Source organism: Pteropus medius, unplaced genomic scaffold (genome assembly GCF_902729225.1).
Source record: "Pteropus medius unplaced genomic scaffold, Ma_sr-lr_union100, whole genome shotgun sequence".
Lineage (NCBI taxonomy): Eukaryota > Metazoa > Chordata > Mammalia > Chiroptera > Pteropodidae > Pteropus > Pteropus medius.
The window spans coordinates 18,582,067-18,602,379 of record NW_024340849.1 but is presented as its reverse complement, the minus strand read 5'-3'; the positions used below and the strand labels follow the sequence as shown (position 1 = coordinate 18,602,379).

Here is a 20,313-nt window from a genome sequence, read left to right as displayed (position 1 = left end):
CTATTAGGGAAACGCAAATGCAAACCACAATGAGATACCACCTCGCATTTGTTAGAATAGCTATAATCAACAGGACAAGTAAAAACAAATGCTGGAGAGGATGCGGAGAAAAAGGAACCCTCATACACCGCTGCAAATTGGGACTGCAAATTGGTACAGCCACAGTGGAAAACAGTATGGAGGTTCCTCAAAAAACTAAGAATTGATCAACCATATGCTCCACCAATCCCTCTACTGAGTATTTACCCCAAAGACTTGGAAACTCATATCCAAAAAGATATTTGCACACCGATGTTCACAGCAGCACTATTCACAGTGGCCAGGACATGGAAGTAACCGAAATGTCCTGCGATAGATGATCAGATAAAGAAGCTGTGGTACATATATACAATAGAATATTTTCAGCCATAAGAAGAGGTGAAATACTGCCTTTTGCGACAACATGGATGGCCCTCGAGATAATCATGTTAGGAAAAATAAGACAGAAAAAGTTGAAAATCACATATCACTTATATGTGGGATATAAACCTAAAAGCACCAAACAGGATAAACAAACAGAGACTCATGGACATGGACTATAGACTAGTAGTTACCAGAGGGTACGGGGTGGGCGGGAGTGGGGAGGTAGATGGGGTAAAGGGAGTCAAATATGTGGTGACAGAAAGAAATCTAACTATGGGAGGTGAACACACAGTGTAAACATATATATGCCCTACTGTTAAAGTGTACAGCTGAAACTTATTGGATTTCGTTAACCAATGTCACCATAGAAAAAATAATAAATTTTTAAAAATGCTTAAGATGGTAAATTTTGTTATGTGCATTTTAATTAAAATAATTAAATTAATTAAAATAATTTAATTAGCCACACACAAAATATTTAATTAACCATAAACCAATAACCATTAACCACAACCAATTAAATTTATTTGCCCACAATTAAAAATGTAAACTACGAGAAGTGACAGGAAAGGATTAGTCGAGTTTAAGGCAATATTTATTCAATTTCTAAGGCATTGTGGTAGTTATTTAGCAAGGATACAATTCCTTTTAAGGCCTTTTATATTTGGATTTTAGTTTAAAAATCAGCGTATTTGGTGGAAATCTGAGAGAACTTATTCTGGCATGTGCTCTTACTCATGAAAAACGCATCTTTGCCGCATCATCCTATGATGACACTCAATCACTTTTAGCAGCAGGGGATGGCCAGTTTTGTGGTGCTCTGAAGGTCACTGGTTCTCTGTCGCCTGCCCAAGTAAAGAGTGGGCCATGGCAGGCTCCATGCTCTCCTTAGGCCGTGCTCTGAATGATGACTGCAATGCCTTGGCCGCCTCCAATGCAAGCCGATCCAACAGCATATTTTCCACCTCGACGCCTAAGGAAAAAACAATGGCTGAAATCTACTCAAATGAAGAATTGATTAGATAATTAAATACAATTACTAATGCTAACATCTGTATAATTCATCCTCATTCAGCTCATTATCGCAATATTTTATTCAATCCTCAATATTAGGTTTTTTTCTTTCGATCTGCTTAGTTTTTATTTATTTATTTATTTATTTTTAAAATTATAGTTGGCATACAATATTATATTACTTTCAGGTGTACAACACAGTGATTAGACATTTACATGACTTATGGAGTGATCATCCCGATAAATCCAGTACCCATCTGATCATCCCAATAAATCCAATATATAGTTATTACAATACTACTGACTATATTCCTCATGCTATACTCTACATCTCCATGACCATTTTATAACTACCAATTTGTACCTCTTAATCCCCTCCCCCTTCACCCATCCTCCATCCCATAATCTGAGAACAATCAAAATGTTCTCAGTATCAATGAGTTTATTTCTGTTGTTAATCCTGTTCTCTAGATTCCACATATGACATTTGTCTTTCTCTGTCTGACGTACTCCACTCAGCACAACACCCTCTAGGTTCATCCATGTTGCAGATGCAAGATTTAATTCTCTTTTTTTTTGGCTGAGTAACATTTCATTGTATATATATACCACCTCTTCTTTATCCATTCATCCATTGATGAACACCTAGGTTGCCTCCATATCCTGGCTATTGTAGATAAGACTGCAATGAACATATGGATGCATATTACTTTTGAATTAGTGTTTTGGGTTTCTTCAGATAAATATTCAGAAGTGAGATAACTGAGTCCTTATTTGTCTTTTGTTATAGCTTTTGTTTTAAAGTCTATTTTGTTTTGCTATCCCAGATTTTTTTTGTTTTCATTTTCATAAAATATCTTTTTTTTAGCCCTTTACTGTGTCTTTCAATCTGAAGTGAGTCTCTTGTATGCAGCATATGTAAGAATCTTGTTTTCTTATCCATTCAGCTACCCTATCTTTTGACTAGAGCATTTTATCCATTTACATTTAAAGTAATTGTTGCTAGATACATAGTTATTGATATTTTATTATTCATATTTTTTTCTCTTTTTCTCTTTTTTCTTCTTCTTATAGAAGTCCCTCTAACATTTCCTGTAATATTGGCTTGGTGATGATAAAATATCAGCTTTTTCTTGTCCAGGAAGGTCTTTATCTGTCCTTTGATTCTCAATATAGTTTTGCTGTGTAGAGTAATCTTGGTTGTAGGTCTTTGCTTTTCATCACTTTGAATATTTCCTACCAATTCTTTCTGGCCTGCAAAGTTTCTGCTGAGAAACTGGCTGACAGTCTTATGGGAGGAGCTCCTTTGTAGGTAACTAATTACTTTTCCCTTGCTGTTTTTAAGACTCTTTGTCTTTAACCTTTGGCATTTTAATTATAATGTGTCTTGGTGTGGGCCTCTTTGCGCTTCCCGGGCTTGTATATCTATTTCCTTCAGCAGGTTAGGGAAGTTTTCAGTCATTATTTCTTGAAATAGGTTTTCAATTCCTTGTGCTCTCTCTTCTCCTTCTGGTCTCCCTATGATGCGAATGTTGGTATGCTTGGTGTTGTCCCAGAAGCCTCTTTACACTGTACTTTTTAAAAAATTATTATTGTTTTCAAATTTTTTCTTGTTGTTGTTCTGATTGGGTGTTTTCTGCTACCTTATCTTTTAAATCACTGATCTGAAACTCTGCTTCTTCTAATCTATTGTTAAATCCTCTTAAGGTATTCTTCATTTAAGTTATTGTAGTCTTCATTTCTGACTGATTCTTTTCTGTTTTCTATCCCCGCTTTTATGTTTTCTATGTCTTTGTTAAAGTTCCCACTGAATTCATCTACTCTTCCCCTAATTTCATTGAGCATCCTTACAACCAGTGTTTTGAACCTGCATCTGGTAGATTAATTGTCTCCTTTTTGTTTAGTTCTGGATCTTTATTCTGTTCTTTCATTTGGGACATGTTTCTCTATCCTTCCATTTTGGCTGCCTACTTGTGTTTGTTTCTATGTGTTAGGCAGGGCTGCTATGTCTCCTAGTCTTATTAGAGTGGCTTTATGTAGTAAGTGTGCTGTGAGTCCCAGTGGCACAGTGTTGCCATAGGCACCGGAGCTGGGTGCTCCAGGTATGTCCGTGTATAGGTTGCATGTGCCCTCCCATTGTAGTTGAACCTTGGTTGCTGTTTGCATGTGAATGGGAAGGAATGACTCTTGGGCTGATTGGTTGTGATGACTGGCCACGACCAGTGGAGGAGCTGTTGTGCCGGGGCTGGCCCTATAGAGCAGGATTCGCTTTAGCAGGGCTCTGGTGTCTGCCCTGTCTGCTCTTTGGGTCTGTCATCCTCGGCTGTGACCTTGGGTGGTACTCTGGCTCAGACCAAAGCTGGCCACTGGGTGTGTAGAACGGGGCCTCTCGGGAGGGGCCCTGCCGCAGGCCATGTTCAGCTGCAGCCTATGCCCTGCCCAGAGCCACCTGGCATGAGCCACCAAGCAATCTGCAGATGGCTGCCACCCAAGATGGGCTTGGAAGTGCTTCCAGAGGCCAAGCCAGAAACAGGCTGGCTGCCACTAGTGCCAGGCGTGGGGTTACTCAGCAAGAGGTATTGGGCATGCCGAGGCCAGATGCTGATTGTTTAGATTTTGTGATCCTTTCAGAGATTTTAAGAAAGTCTTCGGCATAAACCAAGACAGGTCATTTGTTTGGAAAATCCACTGGAAGTGGCTTGGGTGGGCCTGTACATTGGGAGGGGCCAAGTCTCAGGTAATCATGTGGGTGGGGTGACCACTGTTAGCCAGGTTGATGGAGACTCAGATATGGTGGTTGCCCATATTGAGTGTCTGTGTGCTAGGCTGGGGATAAATAAAGGAATAATGAATTTTGCCAGCACTTCTGTCTGGGAGAATGCTACTCCTCCAGGCCTCGCCCTGAAGCCAGATAACTCAGTTCCTCCCCATATGTCCCTGGCACCTTTCAAGTTGCTGCTCCAGAGATGAAGCTCACAGTGAGTCCATCACTAAGTCTGTATGCGGTCCCCTAAAGAGGCAGCCCTCCATCTCACTCATCCACAGTCTCTGCTGGTTTTTAACAGCCAGAAGTTCTGGGGACTTCTCTTCCTAGCACTGGAACCCTGGGCTGGGGAGCCCGGTGTGGGGCCAGGACCCCTCTCTCTTCCAGGGGGACCTCCGTAGCTGAGATATTTCTCTTGATTCTGAATTGACACATGTGGGTGTGGGACCCAACTATTTTGCATCTCCACCCCTTCTATAGTCTTGAGGTGGCCTCTTGTGTGTGTCCCCAATTGTAGGGCTTCGGTTCAGCTAGACTTCAGGCAACTCCCAATGATGGCTATTCTGTAGTTTAGTTGTAATTCTAATGTGGTTGTGAGATGAGGCAAGCACAGCATTTACCTACTCTGCAATCTTGGTCTGCTTCTCAATATTAGTTTATAATCACAACAGGAGAAGGAATTTGGAAAGCTGAATATTCTTATTTAAAAAAAAGGAGTAACACAGAAGAGGGAGGCTGAAACCTATTTATAAGCTTAGATGCGTTATGAGACAGGAGTAGGGGTAGGAGGTAATTGAAATAAACAGGAAACAGAGGAAGGGGGAGTAAACATTTAGCCTCTTTGATTTACAGGGTTTTAGAAATTTATGGCAACCTAGAATAAATGTATTTTGTGAAGTTTGTCCATGTAAAAGACAGATAATCTAGAAATATTTCATGTCACTTTCATAAAAGTTAGACTCCTTTAAAGTACCATCCGTTCTCATTCCTCAGTCCTGATAAAATGACCTTGAAAAAAGCATCAGGAATTATCGTGTACATGTCAGTCACTCATTTCAACTCAGTGAATCACTAAGTAAAATAAAAGTCCCATTTACCTTAACCTAACAGGGAGCCAGCATGGATTTTTGGCCTGATATATTTGGTTTCATTAGCAATTTTTCTACTAACAGAGCAGAATGGTCCAGAATACACAGTAACGAAAGAGGACTTCCATCAAAACTGAAAAGTATCGAATACACAGAAGGCTCCTCCTGGAACCCTGGAAACCATGAAGGAAAAACTTAGCTCAGATTCAAATCATTTGTTTGCTTAGGTCTCTTCAATGAGAGCAACTAGGTCAGAATCCTCTTGGTATTTTCTTTGTTTTCTTAAATAATTTTATCTTGCTCCCTTAACTGCCACTAGCATACAAGGGCCATGAGAACCAGGCCTCACTGTTTGCTCACTGCTGCGCAGCGGCACAGGGCTGGGGCCGCAGGCACCATGGCCTCTCAGTGAGCATGAGCTGAGCGGCTACAGTGAACACACAACAGACAAGAGGAAGAGCACGCGCCCCAAGATCAGAGCCGCTAACTGAGTCTACTGAGTTATCTATAAGGTCAGCTGAAAAGAGGTGCCCAAGTAACTTGTTCCTGGTGTGAAGCAGTGCAGGGGGATCTGAAGAAGAATGAAAAATGTTGGATTGCTGGGGGAAAACCTAAATTCGTGCATTTCTACAAAAGAGGCAAATCTGAACTGCAACAATTTCTAACAAGTACCTTAATTCATGAACCAGGTGTGCGGTAATTCTTGATCCAGAGGCTCCCAACGGATGACCCAAAGCAATGGCTCCTCCATTTACATTGGTTTTACTTGGATCAAGATCCAAACTCTTCTCAACAGCCAAGTACTGGGGAGCAAAAGCTTCATTTACCTTAAAAACAATTGAAACACTGATAAAAATCCTTATTTACAAACTGATTTTTAACTGAGAATTGTCCAGTTCCATTGATAGCTAATTTTGCTGTTTTTTTCCTTCCTATTTAAATTACCTTGCAAGGTTATTTTATCTTTAGTTGTTCTTTATAAATATATCAGGTTTGAAAATGGGTATATTTACTAAATGGTACTTTAAGTCGAATGCATCCCTTAGGCAAAAAAGATCCTCTGTAATATTAAAAATGGATATTCAAAGCAGTGGGATACTGGTTAGAGCCCATAGGTTCTAGAGCTAGGTTAACAGTTCAAATCTTGGCTGTATGCATGTCTTTAAACTCTCTTAACACTCAAAATTTCCTCAATAGTAAAATGTGACAGTAGTAGCATCCTAAGAGTTATTGTCAAGGTTAATTAAGTTAACCTTGGGTATTAGGTTAATCATGGGTATTGAGTGTCTAGTGTATTACCTGACACACAGCAAGTACTCAATAAATAGTTGCTATTATTATTATTATTATTATTATTATTATTCCTCAGTTCTACCACCCATACTTCCAAGAAGAGACTGACAGGCAACAAAGAATAAATCTTCAGAGTCTGATACATAAGAGAAATGGCTACTATGTTGAAATGCAGCAGAAATATTTATATTTAACAAGGCTGGCTATGTAAATTATCTTACTTCAAATTTATAGCACTATATTTTCATATGATTTTTCCTAGAGAATTTTATAGACAAGAAAAGTGATTTTAAGAAAGGTAACTTTTATAGAGTTGGGATCAAAATCTAGTCTTGTGTTCTTTCCTACTACATTTTGTGCTCTCCCAAAAAGGTACCTTGTTTGTCCTTAGATTCAACATTGTTTTTCCATTTTATATAGTCATGCTCAAGGACGTGTAAGGGACCTATGATGTATTATGAAAGTATGCTTCTGAACCTAGGAAAAACTACCACATGATCATCAAATATCTCAAAGAAAATCACACCAAGGTGTTGAGAGCTATGTCCTTGAATATTTTTATATCTATAAATGATTATGAAAAGCTTTGGAATGCTGACAAATTTCAATACTTTTAAGAGTAAAATCTAAAGTCAGAAATTTAGTGGTACCTATTTGCTAATACAAATGTGGTAAGTAAGCAGCAACCTTGAGGCTGTGCACTGTTGACTGCCTAAGGATGGAAGTAGAGGTTTAAAGATAAACCGTTTGTTTGAAACCATAGTTGCCTGGGCGAGCGATTACCACAGAGGGAATCACACACATGTCTAGAATGAAAAGGGCCCTTCTCTATCAGTTTAAATTGAGAGATTTCCTTTGTCATGTTAATTATTTCCAAATGTCAAGCAGCATATGCTTAATTACCTAAAATTTTCATATGCTCCCAAAATGTAAAATGTATCTAATCCATCTCTAAGTATTTTCTCTACCCCTTCTTTTAATTGTGCAAAATACTTAAAATGCCTTTGTTCTAAACCAACATTTAAAAAAAATACTCTACCAATAAATTTAAGTTTCCAATGCCAAAAATTATAATAGGTGCATCTCAAATTAAACCACAACTAAAAGCCAAGGTAAGTTTGGTGGTGGCGGTGAGGGTGTCTTAACCTGGGGGGACAGTGAGAAACTTCTAGATTTGGCACCAAATATTATTTTCCTATTAGGTCAATTCTTGTATTTTTTTCACTTTAATTCATAAAATAGGGTTAAAGTTACTTATTTCTCATCTACTTTATATAATAATCATTTTAATTCAATAAGCACATTAATATCCAAAAAGGTAATAGAGTCTTATACTTTAGTAGGAGAAATCAGGCTATTTTAATTGTTCGAATATAAATAAAACATTTTAATCAGGTCAGGGAAAGTATCAACACAAGGCATGTAATGAAAGTAATACTTATTTAGATGTGAATCATTTGGAAAGACTAACAGAACTAAAACAAAAAGCTATAAAATACCAAATCGAAGCCATTTACGTATAGAAGTTAGCGGTTTATTCATGCTGTGAAAAAGTAAAACGCTTACCTCTACCAAATCCATGTCCTTAAGACTCAGTCCTGTTTTCTTCAGTGCCCCATTGATAGCAGAGACAGGACCTACATTAGAGCAGATTTCAATTTCATCTTTATTTATGTAATGAATTTCTCCATCTTTACTAAACAGGTAAGTAAGGAGGAAAGTGAAGAGTTGTTAGTAGCCATCAATCTTACTACTTTTAAAGTATACTATTAAATTGTGTGACAATAAAAGAAATCAGAAAATGGGACCAAGGTGAAAGCTGTTTATGCAGTCAAATTGCAGAGGAGAGACTTACATGAAAAGTTCTACCATAAATGGCCGAATAAGTCATATATGGGATTTTGCCATCATTTATAGATCATACTTCATAGCAAATGGCAAGGCAGGCTGAATGCTCTCTCAGAATACAAATTATATGCATTCCCAGTATAGAAGTGATTGTGCCTACATTCTGAATTTTCAGGACGAAAGAGAAGAAATGGCAGCAGCATCTCCATATAGGCATAGCAAAAGAGGCACTTAGGAAAAAGACGCTTGAAGAAACATGGAGATGTTTATAACTCCAACAGTAGGCAGAAAGTTTAAATAAAACACAACTCCCACTGAAGAAATACAAACCCACCTAATACGACCTGAAACTTTAGCTCCCAGATTTCTTATGACCACCAATGACAGTTTATTATTGCTCATAATTTTAAAGTAAATTGATTTTTTTTTCCAAAGGTAAAAAATCTGGTTCGGGATGATTATCTACTTCTCTATTTGTTCTTAGAAAGAATGAAATTGTCTAAAAAGAAAATATGTGCTATGTTCTGCTGAATTCAAGTAGTCAAATATGCAACAAATATTATTCACAAATACAGCCAAGGTAAAATGGGAAATCAGTCTTTACAAGAAGAGCATAATGCAACCTAAATATAATGTAATTTATTTTGTCACCTAGTTAAAATGTTCTTCAGGCAACAGTCTGATGATTGGTAGGACCATGCTTTTCAACTTAAAGGACCAGTTCTGCACTGGCTACTGATTTAAAATGGAATCTAATTCCATATTTATTCTCTTTGTATCTCTAAGGCATTAAAATGGGATGAATAGTTCACAGTAGAGCATCGGCTATCTAGCATGATCAGGGAATGAAGTATCCTACTGAGGTGAAAGATACACAGAACTAAAAGCTAAGAGTATATAACCATTGTTCACATTTCCCTGTCTTCGTAACCACAGTAAGCATGACTTGATGTGTTCATGCTAACTCAGAATTGTTACAGGTAATTGTAACAATATGCTATGCCACAATTTGACTTTTAAAGGATAGTTATTTACTGGGACTTAGGAAGGTATAGTATTCTTATTGGGGAAAGGCTTTATTTCTAGTCCTGGCTCCGACCAGTAATAGCTGTGTGTCCTCAGTCACCTTTTGGGGCTATAAGCTTCTTATCAGAAGTGCTTTGAACTGGTTTTTAACCTTTTTCTTTTTAAGCAATGGCATCTTTTCTACTAAGGAAGCTCAGTATCAGATCAAGCTAGAGCTGCTCCAGCTGAACAGGCTCAGAGTTCTCCCCACCAACACCCACCACTGCCATCCCCGGGGAGTTCTAGGGGGCACCCTTTCCATAGCTGTGTCCTTCATTAGAGCCATTCTTGTTCTCTTCAAGTCCCAACTTTCCCTTTTTCCTGGGTCTGCAGGTACTCTGCAGGTCCACAGATTTCTATATGTTGGATAACTGCATAACTGAAGAACAACTATTCTCAGAAATTAGATTGACAAACCCATCTCCACTGAATACTCTATAATCTATTCTTCCCTGCTTGTTCATCTAGTGCACGTCACGTAGCTACCTTGCTTAATCCCATACTACAACCGACAGACCAGCTGTCTAGATGAAGGGAGCATATGATGCTGTGGAGCATTTGGCATATATAGCTCTGGTCAAACCTTGAAGGAAAAAGATAATCTTTCCACAGTGCATTCACTGTACTACAGGACAAACATCTAGAATAGAACGAAGGCGAACCACTACCTTTTCTTTGCTCACTGATTATGTTAAGGTATCAGAACCAATTAAACGAAGTTAAACTGAAAAAGAACTATAAAATAACTACTTACCTATATAAAATGTTTTTTATGATCTATCATAAAAAACATTTAGGTACAATGGAAAAAAACCTACATCCTAGGCTCCACCCCAAACCTGCTGAAACAAAGCCTTGTGGGGTGAGATTACAGGTGAATTTTGATGATCATGTGGTGTTGGGAAGCACTGTTCTAGATACCAAAGTGATAAATGCCATACCTAAATACAGATATTTAATTTTTCAAGATACCTTCCATCTCTGTGACAAAAGTTCTGTTTTGCTAATAATGGATAGCTGAAAGTCAATAAGCTTATAAGACTGTATATAACTGTAGGGAGATAAAGCTCCCCAAATTCAAAAGAGTGCATGGATTATCTCGGGAGGCCTGCTTGCATAAAAAGGAAAAGGCTGGTTCTGTGGAATTCCAGGAAGAAGAAGATTAAGTATAGATAAAGGGAGTGTCAAAGGAAGTGTCGATTGTACCTTGATCTTCAGGATGTTACTTTAATTATGTTATCTTGGGATACACAAAGGAACTGATTATGTATAAAAAGAAGCCTAAGAAATAAACTCGGAGAGACAGTTGTGAGATCTGCTCTCCCTCCTGCACCCTGTCTGTCTTCTCTTTTTTCTCAGTCCCCGCTCCCCCATTCAGGTACCCGGTTTGACTTGGTCGGCTGGCTTCCGACATATAACAGATAACAATGGACTTTTAACAGATGTTAGTTTTGGTTGGCAGAATTAGCAATACAGTGAAAGATGACAGGTATGGACATGCCAGCTTGCTTTCTTAGGAATTCTACGCCAAGATAAATCGTCTCTGAAGGACATATCAGTAAATATAGTTGAGTATTAACTCAGTCCCAAATCAGCATAAGTGGTACCATCTGAGTAGGACCTGGAGCCTCACACTGACCGACGTCTGAACGGCAGATCAGCAACAGGTTCTCTCCCTTAGATCTTGGGACCTACTTCAACAACCAATTTAGTTCATCAAAAAAGGCCTAACTAAGCTCATAGAAAAATCTTTTGACATATCAAGAATCTGAATCTATTCTTTAGGGTAGCCTATTCCTTGGGATATGAGAGTATAGATGGAATAGATCAAAACCCGTGGGCACACTTTTATTTCTGTGAGGTTCCTAATTGGTTCCCTGTTTCCCCAGAGAACAATGGCAGGAACTATTAAAATTCAGCATCATCTGTGGTTCTTGGGAGTGCATCTAGCAAAAAACTTATCGTTCTACTTCTAATTCAGACTTTTCTAGCCAAGAATATACGCATTTGCAGGGAGTTACAAATCTTCTCCCGCTAGCACTCTGCCAACTGTGATAGATTGTTTATAATTCTCTATTTTCCTGTTAAGCCTCAGCTGAGCCAGGTATGACTCTGGCTTCCTGAGAGCACTTGAATTATACCTGGATTCACACCCTGGCTCCATCACTTACTAGTTTGGAGCTTTATAAGACAACTAACTTCCCTACGCTTCAGTTTTCTCATTCACAAAGAAGTCTCACTAGAGTTTCGGGAAGATTAAATGATATAATAATGACCATGCATAAAACATCCAGCAAGATATTTATCTTCTGCACACAGCCTTCTCTATTGTGCCTCATGATTTCTCCCATCTCACTTTTCTTTTATCTCGTCAGTACCTTGTAATTCTTTTGTTATTTTCTCTGTGTTAATTTTAAATATCTCAAATGGACAATAAGACGTGATTACTGCCCACGAGGAGTTTACAGTCTTGGTTTTCCTACTGAGACTAACGTAGTTTTTTCACAAAGATTAGTTGTTTAAAAGATTGATTACCAATCTCCTCTTCTTGACAAGTGACCTTGATTTGGCTACTATTTCAGGAATTAGAATGCCAAAGAATACTTATCTCCAGAAATAGAACAGAACCAGTTTGTTTCACTACAAACTTACCAATACCCATGATAGAGGGATCACATCCAGACGCAAAATAGCCCACAACTCTTGCTAGTGGTGTGAAGTTATGTTTTTTAACAGCATCTTCACTAGCTATGATAACAGTTCCAGCACCATCAGATATCCCCTAGAAAACAAAAACAGAAAGATTAACTAGAGGGTAAAAGTTAACCAAAGTTTGAACTAATGGAGTAGTACTATTAGGATTATGGCAGTACATAGGTGGCAGTGCCCTTATTTGGGTTACAACAAATAGTACCAGACATACTCTGGTCAATTACAGAGATTGTTTTAGGCACAGAATACAATCTCACTAAGGGAAAATAAAGAAGAATGTTAAGGAAAAGCTTATATCCAGTGTGGAGAGATATAAGGAGAAATCTGATGAGACTGTATACGTGAGAAAGAAAAAAAGTGTGAGAACTGAAATAATAAACCGGCTAAATTTCCTTCTAACATTGAAAAGACTAAGAAATTGAAAGACTATCATAAAAGGGCCCCGAGTTAAAATATTTTGTTATGACCTATGAAAACCCACATTAATAGAATATGAATTCTATTAGTTTCAGCTGAAGATTATAATGAAAAATGTCTAAAAGATACTACATGATTATTTTGCATTGCACACATCAAGAAGAGTTCAAGATACTCTGTGATGCTACCTACCGACGCGTTGCCTGCAGTAACGGTTCCTTCTTTCTTGAATACCGGGGCAAGTTTATTTAACTGTTCCAGGGTTATTTCGGGCCGACCACACTCATCTACTTGCACTGTCTGTTTTCCTTTCCTTGTCTTCACCTCAACTGGTACCATCTCGTTGTTAAAGCGGCCAGCATCATTAGCTGAAATCGTTGAAAGACGATCATAAGAATGGGGAAAGAAAAAAGAGAAACAAGAAAAGAAACTAAATCAATCATATCCTTTAATTTCTTTAAATTTCTGGCCTGCCCTTTCCTCATGGCCTACGTTAATATAAGCTTTTATTATTCACATAACGTACTTAGCCTACTGGAGGATTTAATATGCTGTCAATGCAGATATGCAGACACATTCTGTACCTTTTTAAATTATAATTTTTGATTTTTTTCCCTTTTTAAATTATTTAATAGTCACCACACATTTGACCCCTTTTATCTCATCTACCTCCTCCTTCCCTCCCCTTTAGTAACCACTAGTCTACTGTCCATGTCTATGAGTCTCTGTTTGTTTATTGCTTTTAGGTTTATATCCCACATATAAGTGGTATCATGTGGTTTTCAACTTTTTCTGTCTGGCTTATTTCGTTTAGCATGATTATCTTGAGGTGCATCCATGTCATTGCAAATGGCAGTATTTCATCCCTTCTTTTGACCGAGTAATATTCCATATTGTATATATGTACCACAGCTTCTTTATCTGATCATCTATCATAGGACACTTTGGTTATTTCCATGTCCTGGCCACCATGAATAATGCTGCTATGAACATCGGTGTGCAAATATCTTTTCGGATATGGATTTTCAAGCCTTTGGGGTAAATAGCGAACAGAGGGATTGGTGGAGCATATGGTTGATCAATTCTTAGGTTTTTGAGGAACCTCCATACTGTTTTCCATTGTGGCTGTACCAATTTGCAGTCCCAATTTGCAGCGGTGTATGAGGGTTCCTTTTTCTCCGCATCCTCTCCAGCATTTGTTTTTACTTGTCCTGTTGATTATAGCTATTCTAACAAATGCGAGGTGGTATCTCATTGTGGTTTGCATTTGCGTTTCCCTAATAGCTAGCGATGTTGAGCATCTTTTCATATGTTTGTTGACCATCTGTATGTCCTCTAGGGAGAAGTGTTTGTTCAGGTCTTCCGCCCAATTTTTTGATTGGATCGTTTGTTTTTTTGTTGTTATCGGTCGTATGAGTTCTTTGTATATTTTGGATATTAGGCCCTTATCAGAGGTGTTGCTTGCAAATATCTTTTCTCATTCAGATGGTTGTCTCTTTACCTGAACGACGGTTCCTTTTGCCGAGCAGAAGCTTTTTAGTTTGATGTGATCCCATTCACTTATATTTGCTCTTACTTCCCTTGCCTTTGAGGTCAAATTCATAAAATCCTCTTTAAGTCCAAGGTTCATGAGTTTAGTTCCTGTTTTCTTCATGCACTTTATTGTTTCAGGTCTGATATTCAGGTCCTGAATCCATTTTGAGTTAATTTTGGTGTGTGGTGATAGACAACAGTCTAGCTTCATTCTTTTGCAGGTGGCATTCCAGTATTCCCAGCACCATTTATTGACGAGGCTCTCCTTTCTCCACTGTACGTTTTTCGCTTTTTTGTCAAAAATTATTTGCCCATATAAACATGGGTTTATTTCTGGACTCTCGATTCTATTCCACTGATCCGTGTGTCTGTTTTGCTGCCCATACCATGCCGTTTTGATTATTGTTGCTTTGTAGTATAATGTGAAGTCAGGCAGAGTGATGCCTCCAGGCTCGTTCTTTTTTCTCAGGATGGCTTTGGCAATTCGGGGTCTTCTGTGCTTCTGTACAAATCTGATGATTTTTTGTTCTGTTTCTTTAAAAAATGCCAATGGGATTTTGATGGAGATTGCATTAAATCTGTATAATGCTTTAGGTAGTAAGGTCATTTGAACTATGTTGATTCTTCCAACCCAAGAACACGAATGTCTTTCCATTTCTTTGTACCTTCCTCAATTTCTTTTATATCATTTTCATTATATAGGTCCTTTACATGTTTCATTAAATTTATTCTTAGGTATTTGATTCTTTTCGCTGCAATTGTAAAAGGAATTTTTTTTCCCACTTCTTTTTTTGACATTTCATTATTAAAGTATAGGAACGCCACGGATTTTTGAATGTTGATTTTGTATTCAGAAACTTTACTGCATTTGCTTATTGTTTCTAGTACTGTTGTTGTGGAGTCTTTAGGGTTTTCTGCATAGAGAGTCATGTCATATGCAAATAGTGACAGTCCGACTTCTTCATTTCCTATTTAGATGCCTTTTATATCTTTCTCTTGTCTGACTGCACTCGCTGGGACCTCTAATGTTATATTGAATAACAGTGGCGATGATGGACAGCCTCGCCCTGTTCCTGATCTCAGAGGGAAGGTTTTTAGTTTTTCACCATTAAGTATAATGTTGGCTGAGGGTTGTCATATATGGCCTTTATTATGTTAAGCTACTTTCCTTCTATACCGATTTTGTTAAGTGTTTTGATCATAAGTAGATGCCGGAATTTGTCGAAGGCTTTTTCTGCATCTATTATTATGATCATACGATTCTTATTTTTTAATTTGTCTATGTGGTGTATCGCATTACTCAATTTACGTATGTTGAACCATCCCCGTGCCTCTGGGATGAAGCCCACTCGATCGTGATGTATAATCTTTTTATTATGTTGCTGTATTCGGTTTGGTAGTATCTTATTTAGGATTTTTGCATCTGTGTTCATGATGGATATTGGTTCGTAGTTTTCTTTTTTGTGTTATCTTTATCAGGTTTTGGTATCAGGGTAATATTGGCCTCATAAAATTAATTAGGAAGTATTGCCCCCCCTCCAATTTTTTTGGAAGAGTTTGAGGAGGCTAAGTATTAAATCTTCTTTGAATGTTTGGTAGAATTCACTGGCGAAGCCATCTGGTCCTGGACTTTTACTTTTTGGTAGGCTTCTGATGATTGTTTCAATTTCTATACTGCTGATTGGTCTATTTAGATTTTCCAGTTCTTGATTTAGTCTCGGAAGGTTGTATCTTTCTAAGTACTGGTCCATTTTGGTTATTAAATTTGGTGTTGTATACTTTTTCAGAGTATTCTTGTATGATCCTTTGTATTTCTGCGATGTCAGTCCTAATTTTCTCTCTTTCATCCCTGATTTTGTTTATTTGTGTCCTTTCTCTTTTTTCTTTAGTGAGTCTAGCCGGCGGTTTGTCCATTTTATTAACCTTTTCAAAGAACCAGCTCTTTGTTGTATTTACTTTTTCTATTTTTTTTGTTTTCCATTTTATTTAATTCTGCTATAATTTTGATTATTTCTTTCCTTCTGCTTTTAGGCTTCATTTGTTCTTCTTTTTCTAGTTTTTTAAAGATTAAACGTTAAGTTGTTGATTTGGGCTTGTTCTTATTTTTTGAGATAGGCCTGTAATGATATGAACTTTCCTCTTATGACCACTTTTGCCATGTCCCAAAAGTTTTGATTTGTTGTACTATCATTATCATCAGTTTCTATGTATCTCTTGATTTTTTTGTTTCTTCTCTGACCCAGTCATTTTTCAATAGCATGTTATTTAATCTCCATGTATTTGTGGTTTTCCCCACTTTTTTTTTACAGTTGCTCTCCGGCTTCAAAGCAAATGATCAGAGAATATGGTTGGCATAATTTCAACCCTCTTATTTCTGTGTCCCAGTATGTGGTCAATCCTTGAGACTATCAGTTGGGCTAATGTGTCATTTAAGGGTGTTATTTCCCTATTGATTTTCTGTTTGGATGATCTGTCCGACAGCGGGGTATTTAGGTTCCCTACTATGATAGTGTTTTGGTCTGTTTCTCCCTTTAGTTCTGTTGGTAATTGCTTTACATATTTCAGGACTCCCTGATAGGGAACATAGATATTAATAAGTGTTATTTCTTCTTGGTGCATGATTCCCTTTATCATTATGAAGTGTCCCTCAGTATCTTTCTTTACCTTTTTTATTTTGAAGTCTATTTTGTCTGATATTAGTACAACTACTCCTGCTTTTCTCTGAATGCCATTTGCTTGAAATATCATTTTCCACCCTTTCACTTTGAGTCTGTATTTGTCTTTGGAGCTAAGATTGTCTCCTGGAGGCAACATATGGTTGGGTTTTGTTTTTTGATACATTCTGCAACTCTGTGCCTTTTTACCGGTGAGATCAGTCCATTTACATTTAGGATGATTCCTGAAATATGAGGCCTTCTTATAGCCATTTTATCTTTGCTTCATGGTAGCTCAGTGTTTCCATTGCTTCCTTGTCCTTGTGTTTCTGTTTTCTTTATTTTGATTGGCTTCTGTGGGTTTTCCCTCTGGTTCTTCTTATTTTATGCTATATACTTCAGTTCTGAATCTTTGGTGTGTGGTTACCATTACAAATATGTAAAGGATAGTTATATATTTATAGCGTCCATTTTCTTCTGTGTGTGCCTTATCTCCATTCCCCTTTGCGCATTTGGATCTTGGAATCCTCCACTTTTCAGTCATTGTTGTCTCAATTTGTCCCTGTGTATGCTGAACGTTCATTACCTTCTTGCTATAGCAATTCTCTTCTTATTAAGCTTATAACGCCCTGCTCTTAGTAAGGGTTGCACTCCTCTGCTTCTATCTGCCTTATAGTCACCTTACTCCTAAATATGGTTTGTTAGTTTGTTTTTGTCATTTTGTTTTAGGTGAGCTGACTCCTTTCAGTATTTCCTGTAATGCAGGCCTCGTAATGGAGAATTCCTTCAAGTTTTGTATGTCTGGAAAAGTCTTTATTTCTCCTTCATATCTAAAGGAGAGCTTTGCTGGATACATTATTCTAGGCTGGTAGTTCCTTTTATTTAATAGTTTGAATATTTGATTCCACTGCTTTCTGGATTGTAAGGTCTGTGCTGAGAAGTCCTACGAAAATCTAATGAGTTTTCCTTTATAGGTTAACATCTTCTTTTCCCGGGCTGTCCTGAGAATTCTCTTTGTCACTGATTTTTGATAATTTTGATACAATGTGTCTTGGTGATGGCCTTTTTGGGTTGAGATAATTGGTGTTCTGTTGACTTCTTGAATTCTAAGCTCCAGCTCATTTCTTAGATTTGGGAAATTCTCATCAACTATTTGTCTGAAAATGCTTTCTAGTGTCTGTTCCTTTTCCTCACCTTCGATAATGCCCACTATTCTTATGTTTCCTCTCCTGATGGTATCAGCTAGTTCTTGTACTTCTTTTTCATTATTTTTCATTCTTTGTTTCTCCCTTCTTCCTTGTAATTTAATCCTAGATTACTGTCTTCGATATCACTGATCTTTTCCTCCTTTTGGTCGACTCTATTTCTCAAGCTTGCTATTTCATTTTTCATCTCTTTCAGTGTGTTCTTCACCTCCAGAAGTGCTATCTGGTTCTTTTAGAGGGTTTTAATCTCTTTGCTAAAGAACTCATGCTGTTTATCTAGTTGTTTTTTCTATTCCTGAAATTGTTAATATGAATTGTTTTGGATCTTATTGAGTTTTTTCAGAAGTACCATCCTGAATTCTCTGTCATTTAAGTCTCATATTTCTATGACTTTAAGCTTATTTTCTGGAGATTTTTCTCTTTCTGAGCTGCCTTGTCACCTTAGTTGTTCATGGTGTTTAATGGACTATTTCTCTGCCTGGGCATTAAAGGAAGTGTATTCTGGTTTTTTTCCAGACAGAAGATTTATTATATAAAGGTCTCTCTTTAGCCTGTTGCAAGAAGGCATTTTTCTTTTGGTTTCCACTAGGTGGCATCTAAGCCTTTTGGATCCCTGCTTTATATAAAGTCTTAATAACGCCTTTTTTTTTCCTTATAGATATTCAATCACGTTCGCTACCCTCAGTCTCAGTCCCTGTCAGTTTTAGTGAGTTTGGGTAACATTTGCTCAGATCCCCCTGGGGCTCCACTGTTCGGTCTTGGAGGATATAGGGGCAGGGGCCCTCTGGGTTGGGATGAGGGCTGCAGCCTTGCATTTTGCAGCCACGGCTGGTAATAATCAACCATTATTTCTCTGCTGTCCCCTCTTCTCTGCTTTCTGCTCAAAGCTTTCCCAGGCAGGGTTGCTCAAGGAACCCACCACACCTTCTCTCCTTCCCCTCCTCCTGAATGGAGCTCCACCTGCGAGAGGCAGTTTCTTTGTTTCTCACAGTCTACTGCCTGACTCCTGGGATTCTGACCTGTGGTAGTTCTTGTGTGCAGATCCCATGCTCAGACGTGCTGGTGTGCGGTTTGGGTGATTTTTGTTGAGTTTTAGATGTTCAGCTTATTGTTGTTTCAAGGCGACAGATCTGGGGATGTCTCTCACTCCACCATGTTTCTGACGTCACTCCCTTAATTTTGATTTTTTTAACTACACTTTTTTATAAGGTACTGCTAGACAGTATTATTTGTCAGTTAGCTATAGATGTAATGGCACTAAGTGGATTTAATGCCCTTTTTTAAGTTCTCTGTGTGAGTTAAGAAGTAATTAAAAAGTTACCAAGTTGTACAACAATAATGTTCTTTTTTTTTTGCAATAATGTGTACTTAAAAATTTGTTAAGAGAGATCTCATGTTATGTGCTCGTAGCATAATAATGAAAAAAGTTACCAAGCTGTCTATGTCACCAAGTCATCTATGACTGAAATTTAATGACAAGTGACTTGAAGAAATTATATGAGCTATTATCAACGCAGTTCTAAGTATAATGGCTTACCTGCTTCCACCTCTACTGACTGGAGTGGACTATAGTAATCCAAAGCTTCAAAAGCAAGATAGGTTGGTAATAATACTATCTTAATTTTGATCTCACTTTACAGCAGGCTACACATTTCCCTTATTTGGTTTTCACAACAACTGTATTAGCGAAATAGGGAAGGCAAATATTTTTTATCTCTATTATTAGAGATGCATATTTGTCTTTATTTTACAGATGCTCAGTGAATAAATGACTTGATGACTTGATCGAGGTCAGCTAACATGTACGGGGCAAAGCTAGAAACAGAACCGATAATTCTTGACCTCTAGACCAATACACATCCACTTTAAATGTATCACTGAAAAACGCAGAGGATGAGCTCGATGTTATCAGCTCCATTCCACTTATTCTTCTGAAATGCTAAGATGGACTTTATCTTCACTATGCCAAGTAAATATTTAATACCTTAAATAAGAGCTTCCATTTGTTTATACTAATTTAATTTCTTAAATATTTTTCAGAAAACTAACAAATTTCTTCAACTCACCACACTGATAACAGAACTGCTGTCATGTTGCTCAATTTGGACTGATTCAATAGCAGTGTGCAGTGTTACACAGGGCACCATAGCTAGGGCCTTTGGCCAGTTCTAAGTCTCTGAGTCAGGTGCAATGACTTTCAATTAGGAATGGAGGGAGGAGGCAAAAAAGAATACCCAATGGGTCTTTTCCAAACACATCATCTCTTCCTCATGAATATAATATGCCTTATAGAGAAGGACATCCTCTCTGTTCCTGCA

The 20,313-nt window shown here is 37.7% G+C and overlaps 1 protein-coding gene across 1 annotated transcript in view; it reads right to left on the bottom strand.

Moving 5' to 3' along the window:
• Positions 1-975: 975 nt before the first annotated feature.
• ACAA2 (acetyl-CoA acyltransferase 2) overlaps positions 976-20,313 on the bottom strand; it is a 29,981-nt gene continuing 10,643 nt past the window's right edge. Inside the window, exons 6-10 of the mRNA XM_039841909.1 lie at positions 12,796-12,971; positions 12,127-12,256; positions 8,128-8,198; positions 5,941-6,095; positions 976-1,375 (exon numbers count right to left, since the gene is read on the bottom strand). Of these exons, the coding sequence (XP_039697843.1) occupies positions 1,291-1,375; positions 5,941-6,095; positions 8,128-8,198; positions 12,127-12,256; positions 12,796-12,971 (617 nt within the window). The 3' untranslated portion in view covers positions 976-1,290. The remainder of the gene's footprint in view (positions 1,376-5,940; positions 6,096-8,127; positions 8,199-12,126; positions 12,257-12,795; positions 12,972-20,313) is intronic.